The 16,293-nt window shown below is 67.1% G+C and overlaps 1 protein-coding gene across 5 annotated transcripts in view; it reads right to left on the bottom strand.

Annotated features, from left to right (window-relative positions):
* The window catches only part of GPSM1 (G protein signaling modulator 1), a 28,720-nt gene that overhangs the window by 6,234 nt on the left and 6,193 nt on the right, over positions 1-16,293 (bottom strand). For 3 of the 5 annotated variants that reach the window (XM_081803945.1, XM_081803944.1, XM_081803947.1), the window contains exons 2-11: positions 13,733-13,954; positions 13,057-13,192; positions 12,371-12,513; positions 11,700-11,823; positions 11,399-11,514; positions 10,551-10,706; positions 9,623-9,731; positions 8,407-8,530; positions 2,544-2,614; positions 1,602-1,778 (exon numbers count right to left, since the gene is read on the bottom strand). In XM_081803945.1, the coding sequence (XP_081660071.1) occupies positions 1,602-1,778; positions 2,544-2,614; positions 8,407-8,530; positions 9,623-9,731; positions 10,551-10,706; positions 11,399-11,514; positions 11,700-11,823; positions 12,371-12,513; positions 13,057-13,192; positions 13,733-13,953 (1,377 nt within the window). In that variant the 5' untranslated portion in view covers position 13,954. The remainder of the gene's footprint in view (positions 1-1,601; positions 1,779-2,543; positions 2,615-8,406; positions 8,531-9,622; positions 9,732-10,550; positions 10,707-11,398; positions 11,515-11,699; positions 11,824-12,370; positions 12,514-13,056; positions 13,193-13,732; positions 13,955-16,293) is intronic. The other 2 variants (XM_081803946.1, XM_081803948.1) reach the window with 1 other exon arrangement.

Raw genomic sequence — 16,293 nt, 5'->3', positions numbered from 1 at the left:
CGCCATGGGGTCCCTCCCTGCACTGGGCGGTCTGTGGAGCCTTGGCCTCTGGCCGGGCCCCAGGACAACCCTCCTCAGGCTGGCGGGGGGCCCAGTGGGGGCCGACCCTGGGGCGTCGGGGGAACTGGCTGGGAGCCTCGGCAGGAGGCGAGGACGGGACGGGGATGCGGAGCCCCCAGGGCCCTCTCGGTCCCGCTCCTACAGGGAGCTCAAAGCCCTGGGAGGAGGGCCGGCCCGCAGTTCTGACAGCGGGGAGCTGGGCCAGTGTCTTTGGGGCGGGGGGACCAGGCTGCCACTGGGGTTCAGGCCTCCAGGTGTGGCCAGCCTTGGCACTCTGCTGTAGGAATTTCCTCCAAAGGCGCCCCCATGGCCCGGAGCCCTGCTACATCTCCGAGGGGCAGAGCTGGGGCTCCAGGAGCTGACCCTGGCCTTGGAACCCCAGCTCTACCGTTCCTAGCTGGGTGCCCTCAGGCCACCTTCTTCGCTGCCCTGTGCCTCAGTTTCCCCTCTTGGGGCTGCTGTAAAAGCATGACACGTGGCAAGCCTGAGCGCTGGCTACTATTCGCGTTTGGCAGAAGGCACCCCCCACCCCGCCACGGCGGCTAGGGCCAGGTTACCACGTGGAAAAGGCCTTCCTGTTCCAAAGCCTGCTGTGGCTCCCTGGCGTTTGGGACCCTCCCCTACCAGGCGCTTTCTGGGTGGACCCCGACCTTTGGGGCGGGTCCAGCCCCGCTCCCCATGTCCTGCCCCAGGAGGAGCTCCTGGGGCTCTCGACCTCACCCAGCCACACCTTCTCAGACCCCAAAGCCCCGTGTGATGGTGGCAAGGCCCCTGCACTGAGGGCTGGGGGCCCCAAACACACTGTGTGGGCAGTAGCCCCACTCTCCTGCGGCCTCTCGTCATCTCACTCCACGGGCACTGACCCTGACTGGCAGGCTGGAGGGCCGTGCCGGGGCCAGACGGGGTTGGCAGAGGCCCTCCCAGGCTCGTGGGAAAGATGGGTGCACAGCGACATCTGGGGCTAAGAATACCCAGCACGGCGCCCACGCCCCTCAAAGGCTGGGAAGGTGCTCATTAAGCCCTCAGAGGAAACTGTTTTTAGACTAATTCCCAGAGATTTGGACGCAGGTGTTCTGCATGGGGGGAAGGGGGATTCTAGGCTGACCTCTGAACCTGGGCTCGCCCGGGCCTCCCAAAGCCTGGCCGGCTTCCACAGGGGGACACCTGCCAGGTGGCACTGACCCCTGGCCGAGTGTCCCCCTGTGGAAGGAGGCCCCCGGCGCTCTGCCCCACCGGTCTGAATCCAACCCCCAGCCCATCCCTCCCTCCCCCAGCTCCCCGGCCGTCCATCCACCTCTGAATGCTGTGTACCCGGACAGGGCTGCGGCCGGGCCCTCGGGCCTGCGCCCCCCAAGGCTGCTACAGACCCCCATCGGCGAGGCCTCCGGTCCAGTTTCTCCGTGGCCTGGGCCTTGCCGAGGCCGGATGCAACTTGTGGCATGCTGTCTCTGCACCGAATGCCCTGCGCTCCGGCCCGGGGGGTGGGGGGCCCGGCCCGGCCCAGGGCTGCTGCACAGGATGGCACCCGAGGAGTCGCCTACCGTGCGAGGCACCTGCACCCGGACGTCCGCGCTGTCCAGCGGGGAGTGGCTGCCCTCTCGGGGCCTCTCGGCAGCCTCCAGCCCCTCCTGGTACTTCCTGCTCCTCATGGGGAGAGGGAGCACGTCCCTGCCCGGCCCCCGCCACTCCCCCACCTGGTGGCTGTCTCCATTCTGCTCCTGGGGAGGGGAGGAAGGCCAGGCATGGGCGCGGCTGTCAGCTCCCCGGCGCAGGACCCTAAGGGGGGCTGGCGGATGCAGGGCCCTGTCGACAGACACACACCTCGGCACTCAGGGGTCGGGGCAGGAGGAGGTGAGGGCCTGGGGGAGGAGAGGCAGGGCAGGGTGCTGGAGGGGCTGGCCCCACGCTGAGCAACAAGTGACCACGGCAGCCCCAAGCCTTGTTCCCCAACAGAACCCCCGACCGAACCCAGCCCCACTGGAGGACCCAGAGGCTCAGAGAGGTTAGCTCACTCCCCCAGGGCTATACAGCTCCCACCTCTGGCAGGTGGAGAGTAGGCCCGGAGCCCTACCCTGCCCAGCTTCCAGTCGGCTGGGGGTTTGCCGAGGCCTAGCTGCTCCCCCCAGGGCAGAGTCTGAGTGGGCAGGGAGCAGACAGGACATTGGGGACTATGGCTGGGTGGGGCTTGGGGGGTCTGCACTGTGTAAGGACATAGCTGGTGGGACCCTGGGATGAAGTGGGAGGGGACAGGGCCTTGTGGGGGCCTCTCCGGGGGCTGATGGCTGGTCCAGCATCTCAGGCTGCAGAGGGCACGTTGGTCTCCCATGGCGGGGATGGGTACAGATAAGAGCCGGGGTGGGTGGGGGCAGCTCGGCCAGCGCTGCCCCAGCCTCAGGAACCCGCTGCCGCACTCCACTTCTAATGGCAGGTGGCTGCCCCTCCGGCCCCAGGGGCCCCAGCTGCCCACCCTGAGCCCCACTCACCCGCTCCAGGGGGAGCCTCAGCAGGCCCCAGGTCTCTGCACTCAGCCTCTGTGTCCTCTTGGGCCTGGCACCTGGAAGACAGCAGGCCCGGTCAGCCTGGCACTGACCCCTGGCCGAGTGGTGGGCTGGCCCAGGCCAGGGCTCTCTGGGAAGAGTCGGGCTGTCAGCCTGCACTCCGGGGGCTGGCAGGGGAACTTCCCATCTCACGGTCCCCGATGGAGGCAGACGCAGCGTCCACATGGCCTTGCACCCCCCGACTGGACAAGCAGTCAGGCGTGGAGATGGGGCAGACCCTCTAGGGCCTGGGCGGGGTCTGGCCTTGGTACTCCCCACAGGCCCAGTGTCTGAGCTCCTGCCCGTGCCTGGGGCCTCCCCACCGGCCTCCGTGTAGTCCTCTCCTGGAATGCCCTTCCTACCTCCGTGCAGATGGGGCCTCAGACCCTGATCCACGGCACTCTGTTCACCCCTCAACCAACACGCACGTGGACAGCCCAGTCCCCCCACTGCCGAGCGCCCCTCCAGCTGCACACCCACTGGGTGCCCCAGGGGCCCTTGCGCAAGGGTGGGGCTGTGCGAGGTAAGGAAGCGCGGCAGGTAGAGCGAGCGAGGCCTCCGGTGTGCGCGGATGCTCCGGGGGTCCTGTCCTGGCAGCCCCAGACCCTGGACCCACTACCCTCCCTCAAGCTCAGCGACTGGTCAGACCGGGCCGCGGGCCTGTCGCCGGCAATGCAGAGGGAACGCGTGGGAAGCATCTTACAGGGCCTGGCGTGTTGTGGACGCCCGCAGGCTGCGTGGCGAGGAACGCTGGCCCCCCGTGGTCACCCCAGCATGGCGCTGAGCTCCACGTGTGACACCCACAGCAGAGAGCGGCAGCGAGCCCTCAGCACGGCACCCCGACCCCAGCCTGGGCCCACACCTGCTGCCCAGGACACGGTCCCCAGAGGGAGAGGGGCCGGTTCCGGGCGTCATTCAGACCAGCGCAAACCAAACGCCTAGGGCTTCCTATGAGCGGGGCAGGTGTCCAGCCCTTCTCCCTGTCCTGGCCTCTGGGTTCTGAGGAAGCCACACCCTGTTCCCCACTCTCTAGAGGCCTTGGGTGGAAAAGCGGTGATCGGAGGAGGAGAGCATCAGTGGCGGCTGTCCCGGGAGTCCAGGGAGGGGACAGCTGCAGCAGCCTGACCAGGAGACGGCGGCCAGTGGCTCCTTGGGCCCAGGATCTGGGGCTGTCCACCGCCCCTCCCCCATCCTTTCGGCTGCTGTGGTCAGTGCCAGGCCTGCCCCTGCCCCCTGCACACAGCCCCTGGCCAGCAGGCATTGCCCAGGTGCCAAGCCAGGGAGGACCGTCTCTGGGCACGCAGCCTGGCCTCGTGTTGTGCGGCCGAAGGAGCTGGAGCAGGCCCAGAGAGGGGGTCCCCTCTGCTTGTTTCCTCATGAGGGCACCCACCCGAACACCATCTATCCACCCCGGACTGGACAGGGTGGACCGCCCACCCCAGCAGACGGGCAGCTCCGAAGGGACAGTCGGATCCGTCCCACACCGACTGGTGCCTGGGGGCGGCGCCCGGCTGTGGCTGTAACAGAGGAGCACCTCGGTTCCGGGACAGCCGAGTGGCCCTGTCAGGATGGGCAGGCCGCTGTGCGTGGCCCCTTACTCACCACAGCCAGCAACAAGCCGGTTCCATCTCCCGCCACGGGCCGGCTGACGGCCCCTTCCTTGGCGGCTCCCTGATAGCCGGGGGCCTGATTCGATGTCCCCAGCTTGTCTGCTGGGCCCCGCCTGGCTGGACAGTCAGGCCCCGGCCGCGGTGGAGGCTGAAATGCCCCTCTGAGACCCAGCTTGTGTCCGGCTCCAGGGTGGGTCCCCTCATGGCCCTCTGAGTCTGGCTAAAGGCACCCTCTGTCTGGAGCGTGGGCTGCCCTCACTGGGGCATTCAGCCCAGAGCAACGCTGACGCGCTTCCCCTCCTTCCCACCCCAGAGGGCAAGGTCTGGAAACTTCCCTGAGCACCACCCCACTCCTGCCTGAGTCTGACCAGCACCCTCGTCATCATTTCTGCCCTACAGGCTCGCGATGTGCCCCTCCCATGTGCAGCTTGTCCCACTTAGGCGGGCAACCCCGCTTTCTAACTGCTTGGCTGTGTCCCCCAGCTCCTTCCTGCCTTCAATCTCTTCCCAAATCCCAGCAGCTCCACCTTCAAAACAGACCCAGAATCTGACCCCTCCTCATCTTGCTGCTCTCTTTGCCCCCTGTTCACGCTGGGGCGGGCCAGAAAGATGCCCGCAGGGCCTGAGTTAGATCTTCTTCTGTTCACCCTGCAGGGGCCCCTTGGCATGGGGAGGGGCTTACACAGGACAGGAGCCCCCCCCATTGCTCCTCCCAGCCAGGCTTACCCAGGCCCCAGGACCTTTGCACGGCTGTCCTCCATTTAAGTTCAGGCTCACTCCCTCCTCCCCTTCCAAGTCTTTGCTCAGATGTCACTGCTATGGACCAAATGTTTGTGTCCCCCACATTCCACGTTGAAGACTCAAACCGCAACGTGATGACATTAGGAAGCAGGGCCTTGAGAGGTGATCAGGGTTGAGCCAAGGTCATGAGGGTGACCCCAGTGTTGGGATGGGTGCCCCTATAAGAAAATACCACAGAGCTTCCTCCAACCCCAGACCCCACCCCGCTGGCTCCCTGCTCTCACACCTCCAGGCTCCAGAAGCATCGGAAGTAAATATCCGTATTTTTAAGCTGCCTGTTCTGCGGTGTTCCGTTTCGCAACCCGAGCTGACGGAGACGGCGGCCCCACACGGCCCACGCACACTCACACCCAGCCTCACGGCTGTTCCTTCTTCCCAAACACCTGTAGCGTGTTATCTGTTCACTACTGTTTGCCACACACTCGTCGCCTCTGGCCGCCTTGGCCGGTCTCACCCCCTGATGATGAGCAGGCAATTTCCTGTTTATTACACGGGACCCTGTCTGTGGCTCCCCAGGCACCGTCATGCCTGCTGCCTTCCCAAGACTCTGGGTACCGGGGCTCAAGAAAAGAGACCGCCAGCCACAGTCACGGGGCCTGGAGGGGCAGAGCCCGGGTCAGGACATGAGAGGTCAGGCCCACTTGGCAAGCTCCAGAAGGTCGAGCCAGGAGCAGCCAGAGAAGGGACAGACATGAGGACAGCCAGGACCCCCGGCGGCCTGTCTTCAGCTGTGTGTCACAGGGGCCTGGCCTGCAAGCGGGCTGCAGGCCGCGTGCTGAGTGCGCAGAGGGACAGGGAGGCGTCCACATCTTCAGCCCTCCCCAGGGAGTGCCCTCATCCCTGCCAGGCACTATCCTCAGGACAACCAGTGGGCCCAGTTCCCAGGACAGGACCATGGGGCACAGCTGGGTCAAATCACTGGGTCAGCTAGCCAGGACTGGGCAAAGCCAGAGCCAGAGCCTGCAGCCGAAATTGTGGCTCAGACATTCACTCTGTACATCCCAACTCGCTTTGGTGGCCAAACACAGTGTCCATGGACGGCCCATACCCTGTGGGACAGAAGATAGCCAGGCCCAGCTCCCCAGGGCTCAGGGCTGGCTCCATCCTCTTATGAACTGATCATGCTTCCGCATCCCGGGTGGGTGCAGTGGGATCTCCATCTGACAAACCCATCCACCCTGGGCCCCTCACCAGAGAGGGCAGGGGCATGGCACAGCAGGAGACCTCAGGGGACTGACCCAGACCCAGGCAGCAGCGGCAGGAGGGGCCCACGTCCACCCAGACTCGTTCTGGGGTCTCTGTTGGGATGGGGCCTGCAAGGCTGGTGAGGTTAACCCACAAACTGAGCCACAGCCAGCGCCAGGCTCTGGGTCCTCCAGCTGCATAAAGGGCTCTTGTTTTCATCAGGACAGGGAAGAAAAGCCCCTGGGTCCTGGCCTCTGGCTAGCCAGCTACGCCCCGCCCACCGCGGCCCCGCCCCGGTGCTCCCCTGGCCCCCTTCAGCGCCCCCCACAAACTGACAGGCTGTACACACACAAGTGCCCCATCCCTACCCCAAAGGGTCAGTTCTGGAAACTGGGCCAGGCCACCACCCACGCTCCGTGTGCATGCACGGAACCTGCCCCTGCAGGAGCCCTGTGGTGCCCCCGCCACAAGGCCCTGCCCCTGCCAGGCTCACCTGAGCGGGGGTCTCCTCCAGGGCTGCCCAGACCCAGGGAGCCCGCCCGCCTGCGGCAGCAGCACTGCAGGGCCTGAAGGTCCCCAGAGCGGCCCAGGGCCCGCACACCTGCCTCCATGGCCTGAGCGGGCCGCTCTGGAGAACGGCCCGTGTGGCGGCGGCAGCCTGGCGGGGAGGGGGCTTCCGGGGGCCCTGGCTGGGAAAGGTCTGGGCACTGGGCAGGGCAGCAGAGCCGGCCTGGGGAGGACAGAAGCTGCCTTGTTCCCAGCACAGCCCAGCCGTTCACCCGTGATGTGCCCCGCCTTTCCCCAGCTCAGAAAAGGGAAAATGGCAGGAGAACCTGGGGCTGGCTGCGCCCCCGTGGGAGCCTTTCCAGGAGCCCGGCCCAGCCTTGCCCCCACTTGCTGCTGGCTTCCTCAGAGGGGGCCTCGCAGGGCCAGGGGCTCCAAGCAGAGCTGCCCACCCTCAGAAAACCACCACCCAAAGGGTCAGCACCGTCTGATACGTCCCGGGGCAGGGTGGGGGGGCGAAGGGGGAGCCCTCCTCCACCCCACCCACCCCCTTCAGCCACAGCACCCCAAAATAGGGTGACTGGGGGTCCCAGAGGGCTTTGCACCTTCACTCCTGTCCTCACCCCGAGTGGGAGTGACACATGCCCCCCATTTCCCGGGATAGGCCAGGCTTAGAAACCCCCAGCATTAGGCAGGGAAACCCTGCAGCCCCTCCCCCACAACCTGGAGCCTCTTCCCCGGCCTCCTCCTCAGCAGGCCTGAAGCTCTGGAGGCTGGGGCAGGGCAGGCACCCCCGGGAACACAGCCACGACGGGATTGGGGTGACTCCCCCAAAACTCAAGAACCACAGGTTGGGGTCCGTGCAGGCGGGGAGGGGGCAGCTAGCTCCCTGCTCGGAGCCTGCACCACACCCACCTACAGTCACTTGGGAAGCCAGCTCAGGGTGGCCCCCCTCCCAGGACCCCATACTTACCCATTTGCTTTGCAAGGAACATTCTGTTCCCACGTGCCCCTGTGTGCCTAACAATGTTGACGTGTATGGGGCGACCGGCAGCCCGCGAATGAGGTCATTAGAGCTGCCTTGGCTCATCCCGGGCCTCACCTGCTTAGCACCCCGAGCACGGCTCTCCGCCTCTTGGCTGATGCGGCCTCCCCCTCCGGTCCCCCGGCCCAGCCCTCAGCCCAGAGCATGTGGACCACCGAGACGGGAGCAGTGAGCGCCCTGTCCTCGTCCTCCTTGTTGGCCATGGTGTCACCAGGTGATAAACCAGCGGGGCTCAGGGTGACGACAGGCCCTCACTGCCCCAGAGACCAGGAAGCACAGGCCTGAAGGCCTCACGTTCAGGCCACGCCTTTGTCCACACCGTCTCTGCCCCTGAACGCTTTTCTCCCCATGCTTTCCAATCTCCTGACTCCTGACTTGACCCCGGGGAAACAGGGCCCCTCCGTCGGTGCCCTGAGCACCCTGGACACCCGGTCACCTCCCACCCCCACTGGGCGCTCCGGAGCAGGGCCAAGCAGCGGTGCCGAGGCAGACACCCCCAGGGACGGACCACCCTTACTGGGCAGCTCTGTCCGACATTCTCCTGCTTGGGGGCAGAGTCCACCTCCCGGTGAACTGCACCCAGAAGCCCAAGCACGAGCCTGCACCCCATGCACCCCAGGTGGCCCTCCTGCCACACCCCTGCCCACCCAGCCCGAGAGCCTACCTTGGGCCTCGTAACCAGCCAGGTCCGGCTTCTCTGTGGCCGCGGGGCTGGTCAGCCGGCCCAGCACCAGCTGCAGCTGCGCCACGTTCATGCGGGCCGTGAGCTCCCCATTGCGGTCCCCGATCTACAGCCAAGCAGGGCCAGGTTAGTGGGCAGGTGGGCTGGGAGGCTCCGGCAGACTGGCCCTGAGCCCTGGGCCTCCAAGGGAACCGGGCCTCACTATGCCTCAGGGATGGAGTCTGGGTGTTTGTCCCTGGGTAAGGTGGCCACATGGGCCCCAGGTAGCCCCCCTCACACCCCAGGAATGCCTGGGGCCTCAGGCAGCCAGCCCTGTGCCACTCCCAAAAGCAGGTGGCCTGCCCCAGACTCCACCTTTCTCAGTCCCTGGAGCCTCCCATGCACCCCTCCGGCCCCGTCCAGGCCCCCAGCTCAGAGCAGCAGCTCAAGAGGAGGACCTTGCTGCAGAGGAGTGAGGGCACTGCCCAAGAACAAGCCGAATAGTGGGAGGCCACAGCCCAACCTCGAGTGGAGCCCTGGGGCCACTGGCGTGCCCCCGCCTCTGCTCACGGGGCCGTGGGGACTCTCCTGACACAAGCTTCCCTGTTGCCCCACCACCTGGGCTCCCATAGGTCTTGCCCACAACAGGCATGGGGCTATGGTGGGTCTGGGAGGGTACTGGGCGTGTGCTGGGGGGACATGACATCAGTGGGGCCAAGGAGGATGGGACTGAGGTAAGAAGGGGGCAGGCTAGGAACTGGGAAGCTGGAGGCCACCCGGGACAATCTGACCATAGTAGGAGGGTCCTGGGTGGACCGGCCCTCGAAGACCCTATCATCCCCAGGAAGGTGTCCAGCTGGGGGCTCCCAGGGGGAGAGCCCAGGGGCAGCCAGGCCTTTGTGCTCCTGGGCTGCCTGTGGCAGGTCATTTCCACCTTGGCCTGGCCCGGTTCCATCAGGGACACAGGACCTGGTCGTGGGCCCGCGCACAGGGAACGCTGACGCTTTACGGGTGGAAAGCAGGCCCCTGCTCCCCGCCCCTCACCCCCGGTACAGCAGATAAGCCGCCACCGGGCGTCTGAAGGCACATCCAGAGCACAACAGCCTAGAAGGGATGGAGGAGCATCCAGGGAGGAGCCAGAGGGCACAGAGGCACCTGGCCTGGTCTCGGCTGGGCTGGGCAGTGCTTGGGGACTGGCCGCAGGGCAGGCCGGGCTCACCTCCTGGGAGATCTCCAGGTGTTTCTTGGCGAAAGTCAGGGCCTGTGCCGGGCTCCCCATGGACACGTAGGCGTTCCCCAAACTCCAGCACGCCCGGCCCTCGCCCACTCTGCCAGGGCGGGAAACTGAGTTCACACGTGCAGCCCGCGGCCCGCCAGCCTGCCCACCAGCCTCCAGGTGGTCGGGCCCATCCTGACAGGAGCGCGGTGGGCGGGCCTGGAGTTCCTGGCAGGGCCTCGCTCGGCCCCTACCGGCCGTGAGGCTCCCCCCTCCCCTGCCCCCGTGGCTCCCTCCACCCTTGGGGTCAGGTCATAATGACCCTCAGGTCATTAAGCTTCTAATTAAGGTGAAAAAATCACAAAATGTAAATGTAAATGCAACCACTCAAGTGCAGGCCCAGAGGCTCGGCGCACTCAATGACCCACGGCCGTCACCATCGGTTCCAAAGCATCGTCACCCACGAGAGCAAAAGGGCCGGCCACTTCGAGCCTCCCGACAGGGCGGCCCGCGGGCAGCCCTCTCCGCCCCGCACCCCGCGAGAGGTGCACGGCCCGCGGCTCTGAGGCCCCTGCCCCGGCCGCTGCCCACCCCCCACCTGTCTGTGTGGCCATGTGTTGGGGAGACACAGGGCTGCTCAAGGGGCCACGGACCGGGTGACGTGGGCCCGACCCCCAGCCAGCCCGCCCCAGGGTCGCCACAAGCGGCCGGCCCAGCGCCCACCCGGTCTCTCCTGGTCCCACTTAGTGGACGGTGTGGCCCCGCAGCGGAGGGAGGCTGAGGCCAGGCGGGCCGCCCTGCACAGAGGCGCTTGGCGGGCAGCGGCAGGGAGGGCAGCGGTCCTTGCTCAGGCCACAAGGACCGTCTGGAGCCCCCGGGGCCAGGCCTGACCCCCCGCGTCCCCGCGTCCCCGCGTCCCCGCCGCGCGCACCTGTCGGCCAGCTCCTGGGCAATGAGCAGGTGGCGCAGGTGGTACTCGGCCGCGCGCTCGTAGTCCTGCAGCAGCGTGTACGTGTTCCCCAGGCTGTAGCAGGCCTGCGCCTCCACCGCCTGGTCCTTGAGCTGCCGGGACAGCTGCAGCGTCTTCCTGCGGAGAGGACAGAGGGTCAGCCCCAAGGAGGAGGGTTTCCAGCACCCCCTCTTCTGGGGGCCCACATCTGAGGGGTGGACAGTGGGCGATGGGGATGCAGTCCACCTGCTCAGTGACCTCAGCCCCAGGGTCCCACGGGCATCTCCACAGAGGACCGGGGGACAGCACACCCCAGCTCGGGGTCCTGACTCAGGATGTCAGGGCTCAGCACAGGACCCGGGGCTGGTGACCCAGTCTCTGCGACTCAGGCCAGGACGCAGACGGCTCACAGAGCATCCCAGCACAAGCCAGGGACGCCCAGGAGCCCACGTGGTCTTTACCCTCTGAGTCCGTGTAAGAGCGATTATACCGACACCCCAGAGCCGTCGTGGAGAGCAAAGACAGCCCTGGGGTTCCCCCGACAGCTGGCCCTGGGAGGCCCTCGGCCAAGGCCAGCTGTGTCCCCGGCACACGGCGGCTTCTGCCGGCACTTACCGAGTGAAGGGCATGGTAGTTCTTCTTGTCCCTGGCAGCCCCAGGACATGGGCTTTGTCAGTCTGCCCTTCTGGGGTGGCCCAGAACCGCCCCCCACCTGGCCCCTGGGGAGGCTGGGAGGTCAGGCTCACCTCCGACCTTAGGCTGGCGCCCAGGTGGCCCCCCTCCCCCGGGCTGGGCTGGGCGGGTGGGGGCGGGTGGGCAGGCCTGCCTACTTGTAGTACTCGGCGGCCACGTCAAAGCGCCCCAGGAAGATGTGGGCGTTCCCCAGGTTGCTGTAGGCCCTCCTCTCGGCCGCCTTGTCTCCAAATTCCTTAGCAATGGCCAGGCGCTGAGGACACAGACCGGAGGCCTGGGTGGTCACAGAGCAGTCCCGGGAACCTAGGCGGATGGCAGACGCAGCCTCCCCGCCCAGGGCGGCCAGCCCAATGTCTGCGTGTGCAGAGAGGGCAGCCCGGGACCCCGCACCAAGCGCAGACCAAGCAAGGCGGCTGGGGAGCCCCGCGGCGCACTCACCTCCTTGTGGAAGGCCGTGGCCTCCATGAAGCTCCCCAGCAGGTAGTGGGTGTTGCCTAGGTTGCCATAGGCCCTGCCCTGGGCCGCCCGGTCGCCCAGCTCCTTCACCAGGGACAGATTCCTCCTGGGGGTCGCATCTGTCTCAGCCGTGTCCCTCTCAGCACGGGAAGCAGGGGCCCCGTGACCCACCACCCACCCACCCAGGCTAGAGGGTGATGAGCCGGCGGCCTCCACTCGGCTCCTCCCAGAGGCGCGCCCCCGTGGGTGCCGTGTGCGCTCCGAGGCTCAGTCAGGGGCTCGCCTGCCCCAGGAGGCTCCCTCAAACAGACGCTCGGCCCGATGTCCCCGGCCTTCTTGCAGCCCAATGCTTTCTAGCGCCACGCCAGCTTCTCCACGCTGCTGTGGATGACTGATGTGTGGGGGACGCCGGGGGCTTGGTGGACCCCACCAGACGCTGAGGGCAGGTGCAGGTCGGGGGTGGGGAAGGAGAGCTGACCCGCGGTCGCCATACGGGGGGTCTGCGGAGAGCTGATGGGCCCAGATGTGGGTGCTCTGTGCCTGGGGCGGCTGCCCCACCCCGCGGCCGGCAGCAGGGGCTCAGGAAGCGCTACGGAAAGCGTGGACACACCGTGGCCCGCTGGCTCTCTGGCACCCCGGCCCGCCCCACTCACTCATAGAACTCGGAGGCTCTGCGCAGTGGCTCCCGGACGTCGGGCGGCAGGTGCCCAGGGTCCTGCGTGGCGGTCCACGACAGCTGCTTGCCCTTGGCGTGGTACACGTTGCCGATGTTGTACAACGCCCTCGCCTCCCCGACCTGGGGGTGGCACCGAGGTTGGGGGACCCTCTGCAGACCTGGCCCCCAGGAGCTCACTGGCCCTGGTCCCTGCGGCCCCCGAGGCAAGGACCCAGAGGGGGGAGCTCGCAGGTGACGGCTGCTCTCCGAGGACACCCCGAGTGACTGACTCAGCAGGGGAGGTGCGACCACGCCTGGCGCGGGCACCCTCTCGTCTCTGCCGCCCGCGCGGGGAGGAAGGGGCTCCCAGCCGGGCCTGGCCCCCCTGAGCTGTGACTTGGGGCGAGTCATCCCGTCATGGGGGGAGGTCACAGAGCAGGACAGTCAAGTGTCCGCACAGGCCTGGGCCCACAGCTGCTCCATCCCCGGCTGCCACGCCAGCCGGTGTCCCTCTGGAGCCCAGCGTGGGGCGGTCGGTAAGAGGAAGGGCTGACACGGAAGATGGGGGGCTAGGGACTCTGCCTTGGGCAGCCGGGGCGGGCCATCCTCCCATCTTCCTCCCACGGGGGACAGCATGGGGCCACAGGTCAGGGGCACCCGCCCCCCAGGGAGCCGCTGACCGACCTTGTCCCCCTGCTCCTGGGCGATGTCCAGGTGCCGTTGGCAGCAGACGACAGCCTCGTCAAAGCGGCCCAGGACCTTGAGTGTGTTGCCCAGGTTCCCGCTGGCCTTGGCCTCCCCCATGCGGTCACCGATGGTCCTGGAGGGCAGGGAGCAGTGAGCGGGACACTGCGCCCAGCAGGGAGCCCGGGCAGGGGTGGGGTTGGCCTGGCAGGACCAGCCCTGGGCTGACTGGGGCAATGCTGGGCAGGGGTCCTGTGGCTGGTGGGCAGGGCCCTGTTAGGCAGCCCCCCGGCAGGGAGCCCAGCTGGGGTCACTTCTCTGCGGGGCCCAGCCTGCAGCTCTCTGGGTTTGGGCAGGTGCCCGGATGGAGACAGGGAGAGCCGGGGAGAAGTGGGGACCCGGCCATGTGAATAAGTTTCAACAAGCTGTCCAGGTGCTGAGGACACCATCTGGGGCTCGCCGGCCGGGGCAGGGCCTGTGGGCACGGCTGGTGGGAGCCCCAAGAAGCTCCACTCCCTCTCAGGCAGGCCCACGCGCGCGGACACACTCGGGATAGCGGGCCACAGCCACGCCCACACACAGGCAGACAGACGGACCACAGCCCTTCTCCCAGGCCCGGGGCACCCGCTCGGGTCCCTTGGAGCTGAGCTTGCTGAGGCAGGGTGGCCGCGCTCACCGGGCCAGCAGCAGGTCATGTCGGTGGTACTCCAGCGCCCGGGCGTACTCCTTCAGGTAGAAGTAGGCATTGCCCAGTTGGCTGTAGATGGCACTCAGCGTCTTCAGGTCCTCGGTGCCCACCTGCACCGCGGCCTCAAAGAAGGCCGCGCCCGCCTTGAAGTCCCCGGCCTTGCAGAGACGCTCCCCCTCCAGGGCGAGCTCCAGGCACGAGGCCTCCATCCTGGGCGAGGGGAGAAAAGTCACAGCTCGCCCCTCATGCAGTCACGCAGGGGACGCGTGCTCCCCACCCTGTCGTCACGAGGACCACGAGGCCCTGGGACGGCGGTGACCCATGCCACGCCTGCGCACACAGTGCCCAAACCTCACTGCCCGCCCTTCGCTACCAGGGCTCAGGAGCCCCCGGCAAAGGTGTGAGCCTGTGACCACAGCAAGACCCTCAGGCCACGGTGGCCAAGCTCCAAACACAGCCTCCTGAGAAATCTCAGGCGCCTGGGTCAGGGCCACCCCTGGGCCCGGTGCCACATCCGTCCTCCAGAGCAGCTGCGGGCCCTGAGCCTCACCAAGGACAACCGAGGCTCAGAGAGGTTCGGAGAGCTGGCCAAGGCCAGAGGGGCAGGACCTGACCCCTCCCTCATCCTAGAGTGCGCCCCCGCCCTCCAAGGTCTCCATGGGGGACTGTGGGCTCAGGCATCCTCTGTCCTCGCCTCCCATTCTTGGGGGAGGCATGGCTGCGTCCGAGCCAAGGGTCAGCCAGCCCTGAGAGCTGAGGAGCGCTCAGCTGGCCCCCTGACAAGCAGCAGCCCCCACCCCCATGGCACTACCGCGGGAGGACGAGACAGGACCACGTCCCAGGATGACCCCGACCCCCGGGAAACTGCTCCAGGTCCCCGGCCATGAACCCAGCCCAGCTCCAAGGGCCCAGGGCCCCACGTGACCACCAGCGCCCTCACCGGAGGCTCACCAACCCCTCCTGCCCCGACCTTTGGGCCAGGGGCATCAAAGAAGCAGCCCCTTACCCTTGGGCCCTGCTTGCCCCCTGAGGTGGGGTCCGGGCCCCCCAGCTGCTAGCCTGGGCCCTGCTCACTGGCGACCCCAGGGCCCCTGGGCCTTGGACGAGCTGCCCCGAGCACATGGCTGTCGGGGGGGCCTCGTGTGTGGGGGTCATTCAATCAGGCTGGCCCTGGTTCTGGCCCTCCCTGCTGTGGGGTTCTGGGCAGGCCACATCACCACTCAGAGCCTCGGTCTTCTCCTCCGCCCTCTTCCGGCTGGTCCTACGGGTTCTAGGCTCAAGGCCGTTGCCCTACCCTGGGGTGGGAGAGTGGGGTCCCAAGCTGGAGGGCACCCTGGCAGGTGACCCTACACGCAGCCCTGGAAAAGTGGGGCACGTTCTGCACGGCCGAGGGCCAACCCCGATTACTGGGGTCCGTGGAAAGCCTACGGGAAAGTGAAAACGTCCACACCAAACGGCCCTCGTGCCCCAAGGCACCCACCCCTCTGGGCTGTGTTAGAGCCATGAAGGGATCGGCAGTTACAGGGGGGAACACACATCTCCCCTCAACAAACAAACATACAAACAAACAAACCTGTCTATGGTAGTGCTTCTCAACCATTTAACCAAACACCCCCTTGATACAAACCACAGTGCCCTGCCCACTTCACCCCTGCATTGTCAAGAAAACGGGTGCTTTAAACCTTTCCAACACCACACACCAAACAGGCAGGAGTGCAGCCAGAGTCCCGAGATGCTGAGCCCAGCGCCCGACACCCCACGGGCTCAGAGCTCTCTGCTGGGGAAGCCCCCCACCTTGCCCAGCCTCGACTCCCCAGCATCGGGGTCGCTCCTCCAGGGAGGGGTGGGCTCTGGGACCCGGCACCGGCCTGCCTGCCTCCTCCAGAATTGAGCAGAGCTCGGGGGGCCTCTCCGAGAGCCGGGGGCCAGAGCCTCGGGCCTCCTGCCCACCACCCTCTGGGAAGGGCCATCCAGATGCCACGCTGCGGGAGCATCCCAGCAGCCCACCCCCGTGGCCACTGCCACGCATGGGGCTCCTTAATCAAGGCCTGCTTGTCCTTGCCCAGCTGGGCACCATGCCGTCTGACACAGGGGACCGACCTCTCCTCCCAGGTGACTTGGCAGGACTGGGGGCTGGGGTCTGTGACGCTGCCGCATCCGGAGCCGAGCTCGCCCTGCTGGCTCTGACAGGTTCGACTGGGGAGCGGCCGCCTCCGACCCCGTGTTCCTGCCGAGACCCCATGGCAAAGGAGGATTCTGGTGTGGGAAGGGGCTGGGGGGTCCACTGAGGGGGTGTCCGGCGCAGCCATGCTGAGTCACAGACGGGCGGGTCTAACCCAGGCCCCAGGAACGTGAGGACACCCCCTGGAGAGGCCGCAGGCAGGGTGTCCGGCCCGGGAGCCCCACCCCTCTACTGAACCCGAGAGCCTCCCACGCACCTTGACCTCCAGCCCCCCGCCCCGGTCAGCTCCCAGCTGCCCGGGTGCCCACTGCACCTCTTTCTCTGCAGGTTACGCATCTTCTGCACATATAGCCACAGCTCCAGGCCC

This window comes from Leptonychotes weddellii, chromosome 14 (genome assembly GCF_054177405.1).
Source record: "Leptonychotes weddellii isolate Sample4059 chromosome 14, ASM5417740v2, whole genome shotgun sequence".
Lineage (NCBI taxonomy): Eukaryota > Metazoa > Chordata > Mammalia > Carnivora > Phocidae > Leptonychotes > Leptonychotes weddellii.
The sequence above is the reverse complement of the archived record's forward strand: the minus strand, read 5'-3'. Positions and strand labels throughout refer to the sequence as shown.